Source organism: Magallana gigas, chromosome 5, assembly GCF_963853765.1.
Source record: "Magallana gigas chromosome 5, xbMagGiga1.1, whole genome shotgun sequence".
Taxonomy (NCBI): Eukaryota; Metazoa; Mollusca; class Bivalvia; order Ostreida; family Ostreidae; genus Magallana; species Magallana gigas.
In genome coordinates this window covers 37,741,812-37,765,048 of record NC_088857.1, presented here as the reverse complement: position 1 = coordinate 37,765,048, position 23,237 = coordinate 37,741,812, and the positions used below count along the sequence as shown (strand labels likewise).

The window sequence follows — 23,237 nt, the reverse complement described above, 5'->3', positions numbered from 1 at the left end:
ATTTTAAAAAAAATAGAAGAATGTGTATATTCTTACGCCGATAGTTACTGTCGTGCAATAGATTGTGTAGATTTCTGTCTATTCATGCATGTGTAACAATCTATTTTCGTAGCATACTACATTATAAGTGGATAAATTGATAAATGTTTGGTTCACATTAATACCGACCGTACTGAACTTATGTTCACTATATATATTCTCATACATGTACTTTACTATCGTTACGGATACTCATTGGTATATATACTGAATAAATTGAGAGAAAGTTTTACTTTTTGTATATTTTCAAAAAAATTTCGAAATTAATTACCCTTTTCTCTGTATTCTACAAAAACCACTTAAAATTTAGATATAGACATGTATTTTTTAAGAAGAGATTTCCGAATCCAAATCAATTTTTCTTTTAGAAGCCTCCAATTTTTTTTTTATCGCTGAAACATTTTAAGCTAATATTACAATCTCTAAACGAAAACTGGAATATAATGAGCGATATGACCATATTGGCCTGACATTTAAAATTCGTAATGAGTTTGGAAAAACCAGGGGCCCGTTTCACTAAAAGGCGTAAGATACGACGAAACTTAAGTTAGGCCTTAGGGCGTACGCCAAAATTTAGTCCGGCGTAAACTGCGTTTCACTAAGAGGCGTACGCCTGGCCGTAAACACTAGTATCGGACTAAATTAAGACCAGACTTACGTCCTTGACAACGAGCTTATGCACATGTTCAGACAGATGATAAACAGAAGAGAGGAAGATAGATAGATAAATATATAGAAATATAGATAGATACAAATGTATAAATTCTTTAGATAGATAAAAAGATAGAAACTTGTCAATTGTGTTTGCGAGAGAGAGAGAGAGAGAGAGAGAGAGAGAGAGAGAGAGAGAGAGCCTGCCTAAAGTATTCAGGCATAATAATCCTGTAAAGTGACAAAATCACACAGCAAAACTTGCTAAAATGTTTTATTTGAAAGATATATTTGATGAGGCATATAGGATATGTTCATTCAAAATTATTAACTCAACAGAACTATTTTGTTATCGATATCTACGGTGATTTAACCATGCTTCGAACACCCTTGAAATTTCTCTTTCGATCATGCGTCAATTATGGCCCGAGTATAAATATTTTTTTTATTAAATTTTCTGGTTTCCTCTTGCTATACCATTGAAAGAAAAAATAGAAAATACAGCGAATTAATGCAGTAATGAGCTGTTTAACCATGGATTGGACAATAATAAACAAGCATCGAAAAATTATACAACAGATACTTAAAATAACGAAATTTGAATATTTCATGCAAAGAAAAAAAAATAATTAAAAACAAAACAATAAAAAAAAAACGGAAAAAAGGAAGAGGCTCGGATAAATATATTTATTACTTATTAAGATTTGTGTCAAGGTGAAATGTGGAGCAAAAATAACTTCGGAAATAATTGATGGATTCCAAGTCTTTTTTTTTTAACACAATTTGTTTCCGAAGTTATTTTTTTTTCGAATTATTGAAGTGAAAGGGTACATACAAACCATAAGTGCATGCACGTTTATTTGTAAATGTTTCACCAAAGTTATTAGATCCAAGGTACAGATGTATGTGTCAGACCTATAATGGACACAACATAATCTACCCAAGTACACTTACATGTGTATTTAGTATATTGAACGAGGCTTCATATAAGGAATAAGAAATCATTCTTTGAGTATTATGAGGTGATAATTTTGCTCGGGGCGTGATCAAATCCAATAAAGCCCCAATAAACATAGGTGGAGCTTTCATCATATTTTGGTATTAACATTTTAACAATACTGAAAATACTTTTATGATTAACCTTAGTTTAACTACCTAAGCTAACACCTTTTACTCACATAAAAAAGAAATAAAAAAAGAGGAAAATATAAAAGTCAATAATTTGCTTAGTGAGTTTTAAATTTAAAAATATTCCGCTCACACATATTTTGCGTGGAGGTAATGTGGGGGGGGGGGGGGATGAAATGCTTGCAATGCTAGACATTTCTTATAGAAATATACCTTTGTACTATATGTGCATCATGTATGTATATTTTCTGCATTATTCATTGCCCAATTTACTAAAAAAAAAATATGAAACGTAAATCAAATTATTGGATAAAAATAATCAACTGAAAACTAAATATCGATTTTCTAATTATGTCATTTAACATGTAAACGGCAAGTGCAAATATAAAGAATGTGCATAACACATGGTAAGAAAGTTTCTATTCGAGAATTGGTACCACCTATCAAAACTCTCTATTTTCTTAATTTCATATGAAATTAATAAAATTTACATGACAAATTGTACAATTTAACATTACGGTCAGCACCGATATTCTCAGCAACAGAATTAGCAGTCAATTCCCGTTTACGCCTTAAGTTACGACTACCTTGGCTAGGCGTAGATTTTTGTCTTAACTTAAGGTAAGGTTTGCGGCTTGCATTTTTGAGAGGTTGTACCAAAGTTACATACCATTTTGTTCACTATACTAAAGTCTTTTTACTCATGAAATTCAAATGAATTTTGCCCGTCCCGTTAAATAACTACAAAAGGTCAAAGTTCATGATTTCCAATTTTCATTTTGATGAAATGTAAACAATTTCGTGAGAATATGTACATTTTATATGTGACTATTATGGGGGTTATTTATGCTTAAAATGTTCGAAAATGATATCACTTTTAATATCATGATTCACTTTTATTAATTTCTGATGAACTATCTAAAAATAGAATAAAATGCAACAAAATTCTTAATTTTGGACTACTATTATGTAAACGAAAACATCTTATTTGAAACCTTTCCAAGTCCACCGATTTCGGGAAAAACGTATCTTAGAATATGTGTAATCTGATGTTTCTAAAACACTATTCAAAACCATATGATGCGGATTTCGTTTTCGTGGAAATTGATAAAATGCTTGTGTTCTCTTATTATTTCATTATAATTTAATTCTGGTTGTAACACGCTTTCTGATTGGTTGAAAAAATTATTTTTTATCGTATAAAGAATGTTGCCTACGTCATAGTATGACAAACGTCAAAAACGTATCAATCCGCCTGACGTTACGTTTGAATTTTGTACAATTTGATGTCATTTTATAGATCAAATGACTGTTTTTATCAACAATTGATCGCAAATAAATTAAATTATAAGGAATGAATTCAATATTTATTAGTTTTATACGATATAAAATGGTTTGGAACAGTTTACGCTTTTTTATAAACCGCTTCGCGGTTTATAAAGCGTAAACTGCCCCAAACCATTTTATATCGTATAAAACTAAAAAAATATTGAATTCATTCCTTAAGAAACTAAAAAAAACCGCGAAATTAAAAAAAACTTAAATCAATTATGACGTCATATAAATTTTGACGTCATAATTGAAATAAAGGGTAGTTGGTGTTACGTCACAATGAAAATGTGTGAGTTATCTCCCTGTAACCGCAAACCTTACCTTAAGACGGACGCAAAGTTACGCCTTTTAGTGAAACGGACCTTAGTCCAAATATTTGACTTACGTCCGGACTTACGACAGGCGTAAGGTTACGCCAGGCGTACGCCTTTTAGTGAAACGGGCCCCAGGGACGTATAGTATATACGTCCCCGGAAAGACTCTTGCGTCACGGTATATAAGAAATGCTTATGTTTTATAAGAACTATTGATTACTTGATCTTGATATTAATAAGTAACTTGGTATGACAAATATTACTTTGTTTTAATGTTTTACCAAGTTAGAAAAACAGATATCGGTAAGTATAACCAGAGACATAAATACATGTAACTTGTTATAACAAATTGATGATCAAATTGATCATTTGTGAACCAGGCTAATCATTTGTTATAATTTGTTTGGTTTCTACGGAAAATAGTCAATACATTTCAATGGAGAAGCGATTTGCAATTCCCAATGGAATGGTATATCCACGAAAAAAAATTTAGTGTAGAAATGACTATTTAGAGAGTTCTAAACATCGGGATCAAGATACAGAAAATGGCAGCGAACACGATTTTGACGGTAATAGTAAAACCTTTAATTATCGTTAATTTTAATCACAGTAAGGCTAAGAACTTTTTCAATGTATTATAAACACATATTTTTGTATTATTTATGTCTTTGAGAACTGCATGTTAATGCTGACCCAAGAAAAAACACAATTAGAATTTGAAATTGAGGAAATTCGGTCGTGAACATCATATCCATTTGTTTTATGCAATAATGTACGACGTTTTCGTACTAAAACACGCCTGCCGACGCCAGCCAATGAAAACATGCCTGTCGAGAAAATGACAGACGTTGACATGCGTGTTTTAGTGTGACACTGACATTTTTCTATTGTTTAAATCATGTATACATGTACATACTTTAGAGAATCATTAGTTTTGCAATGACTTAACCATGTCAAACTACTGTCCTTGACTCAACAAGAGACATCATACAGTGACATACTCAATTTTTAAGTCGATTTCACAAGTTATCTAATTTTCACAAGATTATCACATAATATACCAATTTCACAAAATATATTTCTCCTTGAATCTTTAAAAAAAAAAATATTGTGTCCTAAATGTAGCACCATAGAAAAGCTATTTAAGAATTGCTGTCTTATATTTGATGATTTGCTTTGTGCATTAACATTCTTTAATTCTTGAAAACTGCAAGGTCAATTGTTACCATTCTTGTTTGAAGCATCTCTATGATAAGATGAATCAAAATCTTAAAATTTATGACTTAAACAAAACTGCAAAATCTTCTTCTCTATTCCCACATGTGAGAAAAATAGTAAGTGCATGGTTATTATGTCCATGAAGCCCTCTACAGAAATTAAGAAATTCATGGCCTCTGGGTCTTTGGGTAGAGCCAATATGACCATATAGTGATAATATATTAAATCTTTAAAAAAATCATCACTACTCCCATTTTTAGAAACAGATATATTGCTGGTAATTAAGTCTGAACATATCTAGTGCCAAACATGATAAAATTAGAAATCATTTTGATACTCTCTTTAGAAATGGAATTGTCTTATGTTGGTATAATTATTCAATTAAAGTTGAAATTTATCTTATCTATGGCATGTTTTATTTTTAGTTTGTACACAAGGGAAGCTATGGCAGATTGGCGACATCTGCCAAACTTTTACAGAGTAGAGCAGTCGTTTATTCATATTCTAAATGCCATGAGCGATCAGTTTTTTCATCTCCACATATGCCTCCAAATCCTACAGTGAAGTACAAAAAGGAGAGAGCTCGAAAAGTTATGATCCAGCAGTATGAAAAAGTAAGTATTGTGAATAACCTTCCAGAAGAGTTTTTATCAATGTTATTGCTGGAGTAAGATGTTATGAGGAATCTGGTCACTCAAGAATCCAAGAAAAGAATTGGGCGCATTATATGGCACATTTGAAAGTTTTTAGGAATCCTCTACACAAAACAACTGAGTTTTAAATGTGTTGTTACTTTTATTGGAAAGCCCTAGTACTAGTAGGCTCAGAATAAATTTATCCCTATGAATTCTGTATGTATAATTTAAATTCTATGTTTCTCTGACTGGGAATAAATAATTTTTCAGATTGAGGAAAAACCCGACAAATACAAGGTAAAACAACCAACCTACACATATACAAAGTCAAAGGAAATAGGCGTCACAACTATAGGTAAGTTAAAAATGATCAAAAAATTACAAAGAATTTCCTTATTGGTTCATTTACCGGTATGTTTGTACATTGTGGACTTGTAGTGATCAAATATCACAGAAGACTGTTAATTTTTGTTTTAATTACAGTAAAACATGGTTATAGCGAACACGCTTATAATGAATTGACGCTTACAGCGAAGTGATTTTCATTCCCCGTGACTTTATAATATGTTGTAAACTTGACGGATATAACGAATTACGCTTATAACGAAGTAAAATCACCCGTCCCTGGCGCTTCGTTATAAGCGTGTTTTACTGTATTACTCTTTACTTATGGTATGCGTTAAAATTGTTATATTTGCTACAAAATACACACTAGTACATGTACATTAAATAATAGTTCAGAAAGTCTTTCCTTTGGAATTTTTTTTTTTTTAAATCCCATGAAATTGTAGATTTTGAACAATATTTGTCCAAGAGAAGTTTTCTCCTAAATCCAGATGCAGATATATATCTTTTGAAAAGCACTTTGGAAATCTTTAAAAAAAATTTCATGTCTATATAGAATCAAGATTTTGGAATGTTGAGTGATATGAACATTTTATTACCTTTGGCTTTTAGGTGACATTATCAACCCCCATATTCCATTGGAGAGTGATGCAAAATATGGCTTGACTAAAAAAGAGGTAATATTAAATTCTTTGAAGAAAAAAATGTTTGGAGTTGTGTTAAAACCTCTTTTTAATTACTACTACCGGTACTTAAAATTATTTAGAGCCATGCTTGCAAAAAACCTCGGGTTTTCTTCTTCAAATAATTTTGGACTGAATAAAGTTCAACTCTTTAGGGATAACATTCACTCATCGTTTAACATGTTTGTATCCTGCAGAAAGTTGATGCTGCCAGGAAAGATGTATTTAATAGAATCTCTAAGATCCGATTTATGAGGCACATCAAAAAGTATGATCCAACATTCAATCAAAAGGAATTCCTCGCACAAGCCCATCATATCTACATACAGGCACATAAATGCATCGAAAGGTATGGTTATACAATGACTGTTTATACGTTATATAAATTGTCAGTGCTGGGTACATTTAATGCATGTTTCTATATATTTGTTAATTTGCAAGAACTGATTTGCATCTCAATACTGTAGGTTCCTAATTTAACACAAGGAATTAAAATCTGCACAAAAATTGCAAGAAACTCCCCTTGCTTTTATATTTAGTTGTAAACTATATGTAATGGTATATAGAATTATTTTAAGGTTTGGTGCTTGCAATTTTGTTGCAATTTGATACTAAACAGGGTCAAGAAATAAATTTCCTGCATAAAAGAAGGAATCTACAGTACTGTTAAGTCAGTACATTACCACCTAGGGACCTATAAGTGTAATTACCCGTTACATATATGCTTTAGCATTATTGATTAATTTGAAAATAAATCTAAAACTTGCCAAGTGGCAACACTCCAAATGTGCTCTGTCTAGTATAACGATCATATTGATTTCATCTTGGTAGATTAAGGGAGAATGACGAAGAACTGATGGATTATGTGACCCAGCACGTCTATGGAGTAAGTTAAAATTGGTATTTCATTTTGAAATGGGACACCTCAGTTTAATGTACTTTTACTCAAAATAAAAGATAAAATTTAGTACAGGTATACCTGGTATTTCATCTTTCCAATCTCAATGTCCAACAGGAATGGCAAAATTGGTTGAAGTCTCAGCTTTCTGTTATTTGTTCTCAACATGTATTTTACAATCTCTACTTTCACAGAATTTCTAGACTGCATTCATGTTCAAATACTGTAAGAGTTCAAATTGTAAAACCATGTTTTTATTTTGAAAATGTTTTATAATTCATTTGTATTTAACCAAGTGAAATTTAATTATTTGAAAATCAAAAATGTTCCATCTTAATTTAAAGTTTGATAACCAAAGGTGAAAACATAGAAATGAATCATATTTACAGTAATATGTGTACATCAGACATCAAGACCACAGAAAAAGTTCTGTCAATATGATGTGTGTACCAACCAAGACTTCCTCTTAATTGAATGAGAAGTTAAGTGTCTCTGTTCTATTGCAGCAAATGACAAAAGGCATGATGGACAAAACTCTTCACTGGGAGTTTGTAGAGTCGGTGGAACAGCCTAAAATCGTAACAGCTGCTGGGGGAGCAGTGGTCAGCAAGGACAACGCCTTTGGCCAGTTAACAGTTAGATTCCATACCTTACAGGTACCTTATACAATTTCAATTTGCAGTATGTTATAAATGAGCTATGTATGCAATCAATTTTAAATTCAGATACACTGTAATACATTATTTATACTCTGTCTTTCTGGTAATAGATTTGCAGTCATTAATTAAATACCTTTGCACTTGATAAACATACCAGTATACCAGGTACATGTAGAACTTGTAATTACAATGTACATAAAATTGCTTGTATTATTATTATTTCATGCATTACAGAAACTCGCTATCTATAATCGATTTGGAAGATTGACCTATGGCGATAGTGAAAAACCGCGGTACATGCTGGAATATGTTGTGTTCGAAAAACACATCTCAGACACGGAGGGAAAATGGAGGATTGCTGGCAAAGTGACACCCGAGTGGAAAACAAAGGGCTTTACCTTCCTACACACTTGGAAAGATGACAAAGAAAGCCCACTGGAGGAAGAACCTGAGCCATATGTTATTCACAGATTCAATCCCGAATACCCTGATGAAATGACAGCTCGTGAAGAAACCACTGATGAACAAACTAACATTGTGTCTGAAACAAATGTATCTGATAATAAGGAAAATACAAGCACTGTTTAATAGAAATTAAAGTATATGAAAAATCTAGCACTTTATGTGTTTAATTATAGCTTAAGCTTCTAAGAGACTGATAGTAATTAGAATTGGAAGTAATAGGTACTTTATATTTATCAATAAAGCAAGGGTAAGACTTTTGCAATATTGCATAGAAAGTCTCCTGCAACTAATGAAACATATAGAGAAGCTCCTGAATTGAGTCATTTTAGTTGATTTTACTTTAAAAGTTGGCCAGGTAATAGTTAAATGTGGTCCTATTTTGTTCTTGTATCAGAAGGTAAATGTTCAATTTTGTATTTGCAGCAAAGTGCATATGCTGTTTTTCACAGTTTGAAATGAGTTTTGCCCAATATTAAGTCAATAAGAGTAACAAAATGAGCAGATTAGATGGGGTGCTGTAGTGATGAAATGTATTAATACTGTTTCACAACTCCAATACAGAAACCATGCAATAATGAATCTATGCATATGGTTAAAATCAAAACATTTAAACTGAACATGCCTCAGAAATAGGAATTGTCATACAGGTATATATAAACCCTTTGATTTCAATTCACCCTAGAGCACATCTGAAATTCGTCGCCAACGTGTAGTATTCCTACATTGTCTTGGATTTTGTTTTTTTATTTTGTTTAATATGCATTTTCTGTATGTAAATAATGCATTATCCTATATATTCTCCTGCCGTGAAAAAAAAAAGTATAGTACCGGTATGTTAATTTCATCATGACCAAGTAACATGGCAGGGTAAATTGTATGTCCACACAAAATACTTTGAACTGTTAGAGGTCCGTTGGCTTATATAGGGGTGAGCCATAGGGATAGCAGGGATAAAAGAGAAACGATGCGGACACTGCCCTTTACAAGTATCGTTCAGCTTTAAACAACACTAATAAAAGTCATCTAAACAATGAAAATACAGTGCTGTACTTTCTGGTTAATTAAATATCAACACGCCGTAACAATGCAAAAGTTTTATTTTCTAATCTTTGATTTAATTTAATTCATTGCAAGTACATGTTTGTGCAGTCTGATTATGCAAGTACATGTTTGTGCAGTCTGATTAAGGGTATCCATTTACATTGTATGTATGCTGAGGTCTTCTAAAAGGTCTCAATTTAGAGCTTAACATGCCTTTATGTATACATGTATATATACAAGAATTTCCTTGATGAATGTTTAATTCCTCATTTTCAATATCGACATGTTGTCTGTTGGAGTCCTTTAGAAATCCCATTAGAGTACAACAGGAAAATAACATTACAGTGTAGCAGTCCGGATATGTTTATTGCTTCCCAAGCAGTGTTCATAAGAAATATATGTCTATAAAAAGGCATCTAGTGACAAACAACAATTGTAACCTTTTTTCAAAGAATTTCTGGAGAGGGCACAATAGTCCTCCTGTGATGTTTAGAATAGACTGGGGCTATAAGTGTGACTGTATACAGCACTGGCATTTGGAAGACAAAACAACAATTATGGCTCTCTAAATACAACAGCTGCAAGCATTTACAGAAAACTGTATAAAACCTTTTATTTTGTCTCTCTTTGTCATTATCAACCTTTATTGTCTTTAATAAACAATTCAATTCTATAAAAAAAATAAATCAAATTCAAACTTACATGTAAATTATTGTATATAATACATGTGTCTTGGAAATAATTTTTCAACTAAATAAAAATCTGTTTTAAATAATCCAATAAATGTACACAGGTATTACAAATTTGCACACTGAATTATTAAGCAGAATCAATTTTTTGCATTGCAGCATCAAGCTACTCTTCAACCTTACTTTTGCCAACAAGAAAATTTAACTTCATATTACAAACCCTATATGATTGATTGTTAATGTCATACGACATAAATTCAAAGAAGTAAAAATATCTGTAGCTTCGGTATGCAAATCCAGAAGAAGAAAAATAAACAATACACCATCAGTAGAACTCCACAGCAAATCTTACTTGCTATGATTATGTTTACATGTACTGTATAAGTTGGTTACAGTTAAATAGAAAAAATGTAAACCATAACTTCAAACAAGCACTCATAAAACTATGACTAGGTGAAAACTATTAATATAAAGAGGTATTCACTGATACTTGGAAGATAACATTATTTTCATGCAACAATTAAACAGTCACATATTAAAATCTGCACCATTTTCTTTATCAAATATTTTGTGAAGGAAATATACTTCTTCAAGTCACTTTATTCAAGAGAATTGACTTTTCCTCAAGTGAAATGAGGATTTTTCTGATAACAGAAATATTACCTGTTTTACTGGCTGACATTCTGATTCAACATTATCATACTTATGTATGAAAGTGTAGGCTAAAGTTTTCCTATTCTTACAAAATATTGGCAATATACATGCAGTTGAACAAAATATTTCTGCATTAAAAAAAGCATTTAAATGTTAACATTAATTGCAGCATAACAATTGGCTGGAGCAAACTGGACCATTTTTTGATAATCTTAACTTGTAACAACACCACATACAACTGCTGAAAATGTTCAAAACACATACCGTACATTTTCTTTAGATAAAAGATGTTAAAATATCATGCATGCATTCAAAGTTAAAATGGAAAACCATTACTTCTTAAATGTATTCTTAATTGAAGTTTAATTATACAAGAGTCAAGAAAATTAATTTTATAAAATGTTTTGTGATACTCTTATATGGAAACCAAACTATACAACACACTTTAAACCCCCGGCAAAATAAGATGATTCAAGTGTTGAAATGCATTTATATCCCATTTAGTCCTTCTTTTGTTCTTTAGCATAAAAATTACATTGTACTGAACTCCACACATAATCAATGTCTTAAAATAAGGCATTCATTTTTTTTTTCTTTTGGTTCTGGTTAATCAAAAATTAGTTAATACAAAAAAAATTTCAAATTTGTTATTTGAAAATTACATGTATTATATACAGGAAAGTACCCGGTACTTAAAAGGAATAATTTCAGTATGAAATCTATGGATATCACATGTATATGTAATCTTCAGATCTTACAGCATCAGAGAATTTTTTTTTTTTTATACATACAAGTGCAGATGCATGTAAAATGTTCATGTATATCCATTCATGTGCATCTACAGTGTATGTATTGTTCCTTAATTAGATTTTATCAGGTTATAGATGAAATTAATTCTAATCAACTGCTGTTTCCTATCTCATTTTTAATTCTTTTTTATTCAAGTGTAAGAAAGACAAATGTTATATACATGTAAATCTTTCACACTACTATTCATTGATGGAAAAACTGAAAATTATTTACATCTATTTACAGCAATTTTTTTCCTAAATCCTAGCTTACCTACATTAATAGAGGTTACACTTACTCCTTCTGTTACATTCAAGCATCAAAAATAAAACTTACAAAAGAATTTTGGCCAAGTAAATACATAAGCATGCATATCACATCCATTTCAATCTGTTCAACATTTCACAAAATTAAACTAATAGACATCAACCATAACTTTTTCAACTTTTTATACGGCATAGTTTATGTAGCCCAAAAATAAAAAATATATGTACATTGTACTTTCTTATTTTAATTACCCTAACCTATATTACATGTAATAATGGTAAAATCAAACATTTCAATACAAATAACTCTTGAGTATCCCTAGTTAACAATAATCTATAAATAGCAACAAAGTCAAACAGTATAGACAACTCTTGTCTATCTGCAGATAACACAGGGGTTTGAAGGAATGGCTTAAACACCTCTCCTAATTCAGATAAAAATAAACCTAAAGTCTTTCTGATAAACAACCTAAATTCTTTACTAATCATGTTTGCATTGAGCTTTTAAATTTGGGTAGACACAGTCCAAACTTAGATTCCATTCCGTTAAAGGTAGCCAGAGCCAGTCTGTAGCCACCGATGTGGTCCGGGTTCCGAGAAAGCTGCTTCTCCAGTTGAGTGGACTGAGGTTCTGATCCCTCTGGACGCCTGAAGTACCAAATAATCAACATTGATATTCTATAATGACAGCAGCTTGAAATTTCAAGTATACCATTTCTTGAAGCCATCTAATGAATTAATTATGCTGAATATAGAAGCTTATAATCTCCAGTCTATTCTATTATAAATATCAAAATTATGAGATCAAACTATCGCACACATTAGCTTGACAATTTCATACATGTATAGTTTATTTTTCTTTAAAATTCTTCAAAAAGCAGTAAGAATCAATTGTCATCATGCATTCATACCTTCCACCAAAATCCACATAAAACAATCTCTGGAGAACTTCGTAAGTCAGCAGTGTAACTCCAAACTGGGGAGAGGATCTAAACACTCGAGCTGAATTCAAAATAAGTAAAGCATGAAAACATAATACATTCCAATAGTCTGCAGTGTTGATATATGGTACAAGTATTGACTTCTGACAGGGATTCAGAGTAATAATGGAAATATATTTTATGCCAATATTTATACTTATTTAAGTCGTGTTATTCTGGTGACTTTAATTTGCCACTGATTACTGGTTCAGGGAAATTTATAGATTTAACTTTAATGTACATGAAAACAAGTACATTTTGTACTACTGAAGGACAGATTTTGGTTTTCAAGGTGAAATAATGGCTACTAAAATGTTTTAATGAACCTTCCAAAATTGTTTATGCACACAAATAAAAATTGACTCACAGTAATTTATGTATGGGTATATTTAGAAATTGTGCTGTCAAACTGTATCGTAGTTTTGCTTTGCTATTCAATCAAATATCAACTATCATCAGTTTGATTGTCTCATTACCTGGTGTCCCCTTCCAAAAGGCCCAGCCTCCTTCCTCTCTGTAAATCTTGCGGACACAGTCGATCACTCCGTTGTACGAGGTCTGTCCGGTCCTGGCCGCTACCTGTAATCTTGTCTTTATCACATCAGCAGGTGTAGGAATGGCAGCAGCAGGCATACCTGAAATCAAGCCATGCAATCAATGCTCAAAACCAGGGCTTCTATTAAGGGTGGCAGGAGACAATTTAATGCCTTCACCTCTTTTACTTTAAAATCATTAAAAGCCTTGCTCAAGGCACTTCATATTACACATTGCAACGTGATACCACATGCTCATGTAATTACTTGTTAAACTAAAATATTTTGATGTCGAATTGTTAACTTTATAAATTTTAAAACATAAACAACATACATGTATGTCTCATTGTTTAAGTATTACACATTTAATACCTACATTCATATAACCAAAAGAAATCTCCATAATAACACGAAAAAAAATTGCATTTGCAATTTACCTGCTATGGTTGCAGAGAGAAGGAGAGTTCCCCATGAATTGTACCCATTTTCATCAGCCAATGCCTTCTTAACATTGGCATAAGCAGGAAAATAAATGGCTGAAAAAGGTATGTCTCTCAGAAAACAAGCTCTGGACCCCTAAAACATAACGAATAAATAATCACCACTACATTGATTTCAGACAAGAGTTGTTACACATTTTGAAGACTATACTGGTCATCTACTTTAATATAAAAAAGAACTTACCTTGTAGAGACCCATGAAGCCCAGTTCTTTGATGACAGTAAAAGCACTAACTTTGGACTTTCCATGAACCTCACCAGCCACCTGCAGTCGAATTTTCACGATTTCCAAGGGATTGGTGAACATCACTTGTGATGCCCCAGCCTGTCAACATAGACGTGCAGTAGATGTTCATTATACAGCTTGAAAACCATTTAAACATGTATCTTGAAATATTATGGCAATTAATAAATTTGCATGTTTCTGTAATGCATTTCTTTAAACATCCGTATTGATAAATTTCACAGATAATGGTAAGCAAATTCTATTTACTATAGCAAATCTTTGTGGAAATTTGCACTAAGAGTCTATTACATGTATTCATGTTTTTCCAATGTTAAAAAAAAAAAATGTATGCTATGATGAGGAGCATAAAGTAAGTAAAGCTCTCTTAGAACACACCAGTGTTAATACTTACAGTGCCTCCTGCAACCATTTCTGCCCATAGAGGAATGGAGCCATCTTTACGAGTCAACTTGTCTCGCATCAAGTCATTCATCTGAAATAAATCATTCCATTAATCTAATAGAAAGCTGAGCAAAGGAGCAAAGACCACATTTTCTTTTGAAGTAAATTTTGGAAGAGGCTGTGCAAATTGTTCACTAAACCAAAATTACCAGATAATCATGCAATTTGATTCAAATCCGTTATATGAGAATTGGGCTTTGTATCTTTAGTGGATATTTTACTTTTAATTCAAATATTTAACATTGAAAAGAAATAATTTCTGTGGATGTAATTTGGTGAAAGCCAACATGCAAGCTTTTAGGGGAAATGTTTTTTTTAATCAACACTTTAATGGCAAAAAATACAAAAAGACTTGAAGGAATGAAAGTGACTTCAACAACAACAAATATATTCGCTACAACCATTTTTTTTCTCTGTACCATCATACCGTGTTATGCAATATGTACCGTAAGCTTGATGGCCTTCTCTGGACAGACGCCCACCAGCTGGGGCCCAAGGCCTCGATACAGCCCCAGCACCCCTTCGTGACGAATGACCTTCTTGAAGCAGTCCCAGCTGTTCTTGTACATCAACTCTCCCACCATGGGACCAGATCTCTGGTTCTGCATCCTGGTTTTCACTAAGTCTATTGGGTAAACGGCAGTTGCACCAGTTGCTGAAATTAACAAAATGTGATGATTATTACAAAGTAGAATGAGATTTGTTCAAATAAGTACATTTAAGACAAAATAAAATTAAACAGGGTTATGAGTCATCATTTTTTGCTTACCGCCGGCAATAGAACCCAAGGCAAATCTATAAACACTCTCCAACACCTCCAAAGCAAATGTCCTCTCTGTACCTTGTTCTAGGGCTAACTTTTCCTGAAATATACAAATTTATTTTCACATTAATTTATTTAATGCATAAACATTATAGCTATGTTAACTTGAAAATAAATTAAACTTTTTCCTTAAATGAGAATTTTACATTTGTTTCTTATCTTCAAAATACTAATCATCTTTCTTAACCAATCTACAGGCTAAATAATCTTCTGAATATGTTCTGTGCATATTTTATATTTTTTTCAAATATAAAATATTTGCATGATGACTAATATTTTATATGTGTGTAAACAATTGTGAAGTTTCTAGAGGCTATATTTTTCATACAAAATTATCATTCTTCTGTACAAATTTCTGTGTGTAAATTTCTGGGCATAGTGTTTGGCATTACATGTACATATCATCAAATAATTTGCCATGAATATAATAAGTTTGCAAATACAAGTACATTGTATGTTGTCAAGTACATACTTTTCAAGATATTTTATTTTACATGAACCTTAATTATTTAATGCGTATATACATCAATTGTTTAAAAAAATATTTAGAAAATTGCAACCAGCAATTTGTTTTCATTTTCTAAATGATACATATGGTTTAAAATCTCTTTCAGCTAATGATCATCTGAAATGAAATATATAACTCTGCCAAATTAATTGTAAAATAATCATAAAACTGTTTGTCTGCAGTTATTTTCAAAATTAAACAGATCCACTACACGACGATGGTTGTAAATGCGTCAAAGGGTTGGACTTAGATCCCTCCAAAATACACAGAAGTACATAGACTGGTTTTATTTGTCATTTAGCAAACACAATTAAGAACATTTCATCCATAAAATATATGAATACATCTAGTAATTAAAATTTATCAAATTATTAAATTGTTATTATCTAATTATTATTAATAATTATTAACTAATTATTATTAATAATCATTATTTAACAATTTTATGTACATGTAACACCCCTGGATAAGTCTTTAAAAAATTTAGGTGTTGTTTTATCTCTTATTGACTTGCCTCTAATCCAATTTAAATTAAGGATGAATCTGTGTATACTTGTATTATCATTGGTGTTATGCATTTTTCAAATAATGGAAGTCTACCTGATTTCTCAAACATCTTCCTATTTTTCTGTGAGGGAAAAGTTAAATCTCCCTAAAATTTTGCGTAAAGTTGGCCCATGATAAGGTACACTATCTTTTTAAAGGGGCATGGTCACGATTTTGGTCAAATTTTATTTTTCTGTTTTTATTATTTACAATGCTTTATGATGCATTTCTAATGATCAAATGAAATTTGGGTGCCCGTCGATGAGTTTAAAGCAAGATACAGGGCTCACAATTCTTGGTCATGTACAAACAAGGCTCGTGCCCTGTTTTTGTTTACATAGGTTCAATATACCAGTAAAAAATCTTTTTCAAGATGATTTGTCTATATTCTTATTCATTTAAAGCCTAAATGAACAGTTCCTAATGATTAACACATTCATTTAAGGTAAAAAAAAAAAAATGGAATTTTCACTTCAACATTCAAAATGTAAACAAAAGCTGTTTACATAGCGAGGAATTGTAAGCTTTGTAACTCGCTTATAACTCAACAAATGACACTCAAATTTTGGTTGCCTATTAAAAATGCCTTACTGAAGCATTATAAACATTAAAATCGAAAAAAATAATTTTTGACCAAAATCGTGACCATGCCCCTTTAAATGTTCTACCAATTATAGATATATGTACTACGTACAGCTTATATATATATGTTATCTACATTTAATTATACATGTACTGGTAAATACTGCAAAAGTTTACCTAAAATCTATACACCAAAAAATTATACACTGCAATGAAAAAAAATTAGGAGCTTGCAGTACTTAATGCTTTAGTGACACATGCCCAATAAAAATACAAGAACTTGTAAGAACAATATTCTGTACATGTAACATCCCTGGTAAAAGTAGTACAGAATGGAATGATGACTTAACGATTGGAGATAGAATTTTTTATTACCAATTGAGTTTGAATTACACGATCACTATATGTAGGGATACAGTTTGCCATTCCCATGTGCTGAGATTACAGTGTATTACTAAATCACATTAAAAATGGGTAGGTAAAGGGGTTGGATCATTGATCGTGATTAAAACTTGGGAACGTCAATAGACAATTTACTGCCCACTATACTTGATATTTGCATAAAAACTTACAAGTAAATTATCCTACTTTCAACTCCAACTGTCAGACTTACTCATATGATGGTCTTTTAGTTGCATCATTTCAAATCTAGTATTCAAACATGTGTTTATCTTTAAACTGCTCTTTGTAAAATAATACCTAGTGAAAAGTTTAAATTGTTCTCATTTATCTGAAGACATAAATATGTAAAAAAAAATAATTGCTGTTATAAATTCAAATATTATTTATCACCCACCACACAATGTGATTATCACTTGAAAAAACAAGAGGCCCTTGGGCCACATCGCTCACCTGAGGAACAATAGGTATGATAAAATCAGCTCAATGGAGTCATAATACAAACTATCTGGACAATGTACAATAATATTTGTAGTAGATCCTGTATAAATAAAATCCATTTTCCCCTGGATATTCTTATGTTTATAATCATTAGTCCCTTTTCTAACAGGATGATTTTATAGTCATATCATATGTTGAGTATTGCAGTTCTCAAAAAGATCCCTAACAATAGTTTATATATGGGATATAAACGTACTTCAAACTCTGAACCTTCTCGGGAGGCCAAATAATTGTCCTGGGGCCAAAGTCTTAACAATTAAGAATCATCTGGCTGATTAGTTTCTGAGAAGATTTCTTAAGATTTACCCTATATATTCCTTTGTTAAACTTTGACCCCCCCCCCCCATTGTGGCCCCACCCTACCCCTGGGAATCATTATTTTCACAACTTTGAATCTACACTACCTGAGGATGCTTTCACACAAGTTTCAGCTTTCCTGGCTGATTAGTTTCTGAGAAGAAGATTTTTAAAGATTTACTCTGTTTATTCATATGTAAAGCATGGACCTCCAATTGTGGCCCAAACCTACCCCCAGGGGTCATGATTTTCACAACTTTGAATCTACACTACCTGAGGATGCTTCCACACAAGTTTCAGTTTTCCTGGCTGGTTTCTGAGAAGAAGATTTTTAAAGATTTACTCTATATATTCATTTGTTAAACTTCAACCCCCATTGTGGCCACACCCTCAGGTGAGCTAAAAAGGTTAAGTTTACAATTCAATAAGTTGGGTTTCTGGAAGAACAGACTTTTCGTAATAATTAAATATTGACAAATTTTTTACTTTTTTAATCTTTAGCTTTTAAGATCTGTGTACAAACATAGAATTGTGAGCAAATCTCTGTATCTTGCTTATAATTCGAAGCTTAACACTCAAATATGGTTAGTAAATAGAAATTGTAAACAACTAGTGGGTATTGTTTTTTTTACAAAAAAACACATGTCTCCCCTTCTCCCAAAGGATTGTAATATGGGGCAATTTTAACAATTGAAAAAGAATAATGTTACCAAGACCCATTTTTTTCTTAATTTGACCTTGAGTAAAACATGGTCAAGGTCATATATAAATCAATAGTACACCTAAGTGTATTATTATTGTTCTTTGTTTAAAGTTTGAAGTCCTTCTGTCAAAGTATATTCATGAGTTGAACAATGAAGTTTTTTCTAATTTGACCTTGAAAAAAAAAATAGGTCAAGGTCAAAAATTTTGGTAAGGTTCAACTAGGTTATATACCATCTATCCATGATACAAGTTAAAAGTCTGTATGTTAAAGGAGTCTTGTGTTATGGTCCGGACAATATTTTTTATGAAAAGCTTGACCTTGAAGAACAAAATAGGTCAAGGTCAAAACTTTTGGTGGCATGCAATCCTTCTCAATACCATCTACCTATGTTCCAAGTTTAAAGTCTTAATGTCAAAGGGTATTAAAGTTATGACCCAGACAAAATTTTATTATTTTTTTCTTTTTTCTTAATTTGACCTTGAGTAAAACAAGGTCAAGGTCAAATATTATTCAATAGTACACCTAAGTGTATTATTATTGTTCTTTGTTTAAAGTTTGAAGTCCTTCTGTCAAAGTATATTCAGGAGTTGAACAATTAAGGTTTTCCTAATATGACCTTGAAATAAAAATTCTAAGTTAAGGTCAAAAAATTTGGAAAGGTTCAACTAGGTTATATACCATCTATCTATGATACAAGTTTAAAGTCTGTATGTTAAAGGAGTCTTGTGTTATGGTCCGGACAATATTTTTTATGAAAAGCTTGACCTTGAAGAACAAAATAGGTCAAGGTCAAAACTTTTGGTGGCGTGCAATCCTTCTCAATACCATCTACCTATGTTCTAAGTTTGAAGTCTAAATGTCAAAGGGTACTAAAGTTATGACCCAGACAAAATTTCATTATTTTTTTCTTAATTTGACCTTGAGTAAAACAAGGTCAAGGTCAAATATTATTCAATAGTACACCTAAGTGTATTATTATTGTTCTTTGTTTAAAGTTTGAAGTCCTTCTGTCAAAGTATATTCAGGAGTTGAACAATGAAGTTTTTTTCTAATATGACCTTGAAATAAAAAAAATAGGTCAATGTCAAAAATTTTGGTAAGGTTCAACTAGGTTATATACCATCTATCTATGATACAAGTTTAAAGTCTGTATGTTAAAGGAGTCTTGTGTTATGGTCCAGACAATATTTTTTATAAAAAGCTTGACCTTGAATAACAAAATCGGTCAAGGTCAAAACTTTTGGTGGCGTGCACTCCTTCTCAATACCATCTACCTATGTTCCAAGTTTGAAGTCTTAATGTCAAAGGGTATTTAAGTTACGGCTTGGACAAATTTGGATGAAGAAGAATAAGAAGAAGAAGAATAAGAATAAGAAGAATAAGAAAGTCGACAAAAACAATATGTCTCCCCTTTGAAAGGGGAGACATAATTAAACACAAGAAACATGCACTATAACAAATAAAGAACACAATTTATTTTTTCGAAATATATCATATATATACATGTATATACCTACATATTTCCGTCAGCGATATCAAACTCTATTTAAACTGAATAAACTCGAGAAAATGCCGAGCATCTCAACAAAACCCATTGCATTAATCTACCATTACGCAAAAGATAATGCCGAATTACCGATAGAATGAATTGTATTTCAGTACCCCTATATCAGATTTTGCTTAATTTGCGCAGGTAAACAGTTAACTGTTTGATTTACCGAAGTCTCTGTTTGATTTGATACGTAAAAATCATGAAATACAGACGATGATAGTTCCCAGGTTACAAAGCATAAATAATGAAAACGAAACGAAAATCAGAACAAGCTAACACCAACGTCATGTGTGAAAACTGTCAACGTATTGAAATATTTAGCCTCAATTTACTTCACAAAATCGGCACCAATATATTTTGCATGTTTTAAAAATTTCCCTTCATACGCTAACGGTTGCATAGCAAGCAAATTCATCATAGTCAGATCGACCCTTTTTCGTATAATGTCATGGCTGCTTTAAACAAAGAACCTCATTTTAGAAGTATGGAATACGAGTCTTGGTAAAATGGGTATGCAAACCCGGGCCGTGGCAAAATAAAAGCCGGGGCAGATCGGCAGTCGTCAATTCCAAATACGCATTATTTTGCAGCAATATTTACAGCCAATACAAATATACTGGTCCATCAAATATCCTGCAATTTTAATGAGATTGGCAGATTAATAACTGCCAATCTTTTGTTTTGCTCAGGCCAAGTCTTGCCTACCCATTTTACCAGATGCCGAGCCTGAAGCTATTAAACTGATTGAAACACGCCTTTCCTTTATTATTATTTTCGTAATAACTCAGATTTGAAACAGAATTAGCACTTAATTTTTGCAATTTATATTTTCCTTCCCATAAGGATAATTTATGCTAAACTATGTTGAATTGAACTCGGTAGTTCTTGAGAAGAAGATTTTTAAAAATGCACCCCCCTTTTTCTACAGTTTCAAGGTTTTCTCCGCTTTGAATACAGATCGGACTTTTATTTCTGCAATTTATATTCGCCCTCCCATAAGAATGCTTTGTGCCAAATTTGGTTGAAATTGGATACTGTGGTTTCATCAATATTCGTTGAATACTAATTTTCGTGGATTTCGTTGTTTAGTTGATCCACGAAATTAAATGTTCATTGAAATTCAATTTCAACAAACATTTTGTATTGATAGGATCATTGGCCACGAAATTACGTATCCTTGAAACAGTGGTTTTCAGAAAATCCACGAAAATTGTTACCCACGAAAATTAATGAAACCACAGTAAGCGGTTTTAGAGAAGAAGTTCAAAATGTAAAAAGTTTACAGACGGACAGACAGACGGACGGACGGACGACGGACAAAATGTGATCAGAATAGCTCACTTGAGCTTTCAGCTCAGGTGAGCTAAAAAACCTGGTCAATACTTATTTAGAGTAAAAAAGAAATCACAGGTGAATAATGGGACAAACATACATTTAAAAAACTCAATTGAAATTGAACTCTGAAGAGTGAAACATTTTTATCTACCAAAATGGGACAACAACCATGCAATGTCAATGCTTTGTTACATGTAAGTCTTAAAATTGTACATTTCACAGGAGCACTCAGTTTTTGTGGGTCCACATGAAGTCGGTGAATGGACAAAAAATAATCATAATGTTAGCAGTGGGCAGGAAAAACTTTTTTTCAAAACTCATTTTCTCCAAACTAATAACTGGGACAATGGAAAGGACAAGAGAATTTCCAAAGTTAAGCAAGTCTCTTTCAAGTTTTTGTTTGGTAAAAATTATAGAGAGAGAGAGAGAGAGAGGCACGGTCTCAGTTTGATGGATGTAAAAAATAAAGCAAGCTGAGAAAGCTTTGATTACAATGTGCAAATACCATACCTTCAAGATGTCCTATTTAAGTCCCACAAAAATAATTACATTATCAGTTTAGTGAAAAACAAACACTCTGGTTCAAGACATTATTTTGAACTACACTTAATCTTACTTTGTCTTTATTCAAAATAGTTAAGGAAAAATCAAACCATGCATTTACATGTACTTGAGCTGTACTAGTATCTCTACCATACAGGTACAACCTATTCCAAAATAGTCTTACAGAACTCAATATTCAATCATGAGGCAATGCAACAAGTTCACCTAGCTTTATGTAGCATCGTCTACATCTGACAATATGGCATTCCAGCATTTCTAAAATGAATGAGAACTAACATATGTTTTCTACAGGGTTTTTTTATGTTGTCAACTGCAAGAATGGGTAAGCTACATTAGGTACAGTGCATGTTTTTCATAAAGAGTCGTGATCAACTTGGATTTTTTCCCCTGAATTTCTCTTACCTGTGCTATCTGCATCTGGATGGAGTATGGAGTTTCCCTCCCTTCAGCAGGTGTAAGATCTGTTATATCTTCATATTTTATTCTCCTGTAAATTTTCATGTACATTTTACTGCAGAATATTTAGTTTTTTTCTTACTTCCATAGATGTTTATGCACAAAATATAAATATGAAGATTTGCCATCATATTACACAATTATACAAAGAGGACCAGGAAAATTCTTTGGGGTATATGTGTTTATAAAAGGCATCACAACATACCATTTAAACGGACACGTTAACCTGGCATTTATTATGAAGATTATCAGTTTGATTGGTTATTGTATTGATAGAAAACCTGTTCTATGGGTATTTACCTAAGGTGCACAGGATTTGGTAAAGAATTGAGTTTTAAGCCATTAGAGGGCTCTCTCTCAGTGCAGTCAGATGTTTCCCCACCCATCCGCCCTCACAATAAGTCATACATATATTTTAAATTTGCTAAAATGTGTTGTATTGTTTTTGTAGATAGAAATGA

At 32.0% G+C, this 23,237-nt stretch overlaps 2 protein-coding genes across 2 annotated transcripts in view; one reads left to right on the top strand and one right to left on the bottom strand.

Moving 5' to 3' along the window:
- The first annotated feature begins 3,914 nt into the window (after nt 1-3,914).
- Nucleotides 3,915-8,517, top strand: LOC105328803 (large ribosomal subunit protein mL45). The gene is made up of 8 exons (XM_011429816.4): nt 3,915-4,033; nt 5,108-5,296; nt 5,588-5,672; nt 6,275-6,339; nt 6,543-6,694; nt 7,177-7,231; nt 7,750-7,899; nt 8,137-8,517. The coding sequence occupies exons 1-8, from the start codon at nt 4,010-4,012 to the stop codon at nt 8,488-8,490; spliced, it is 1,074 nt and encodes a 357-aa protein (XP_011428118.3). The 5' UTR covers nt 3,915-4,009; the 3' UTR covers nt 8,491-8,517.
- Nucleotides 8,518-9,755: 1,238 nt separating this feature from the next.
- LOC105328804 (electrogenic aspartate/glutamate antiporter SLC25A13, mitochondrial) overlaps nt 9,756-23,237 on the bottom strand; it is a 19,285-nt gene continuing 5,803 nt past the window's right edge. Inside the window, exons 10-18 of the mRNA XM_011429819.4 lie at nt 22,723-22,807; nt 15,277-15,370; nt 14,954-15,162; nt 14,458-14,538; nt 14,004-14,144; nt 13,757-13,895; nt 13,263-13,421; nt 12,718-12,808; nt 9,756-12,454 (exon numbers count right to left, since the gene is read on the bottom strand). Coding sequence (XP_011428121.1) covers nt 12,292-12,454; nt 12,718-12,808; nt 13,263-13,421; nt 13,757-13,895; nt 14,004-14,144; nt 14,458-14,538; nt 14,954-15,162; nt 15,277-15,370; nt 22,723-22,807 — 1,162 coding nt within the window. The 3' untranslated portion in view covers nt 9,756-12,291. The remainder of the gene's footprint in view (nt 12,455-12,717; nt 12,809-13,262; nt 13,422-13,756; nt 13,896-14,003; nt 14,145-14,457; nt 14,539-14,953; nt 15,163-15,276; nt 15,371-22,722; nt 22,808-23,237) is intronic.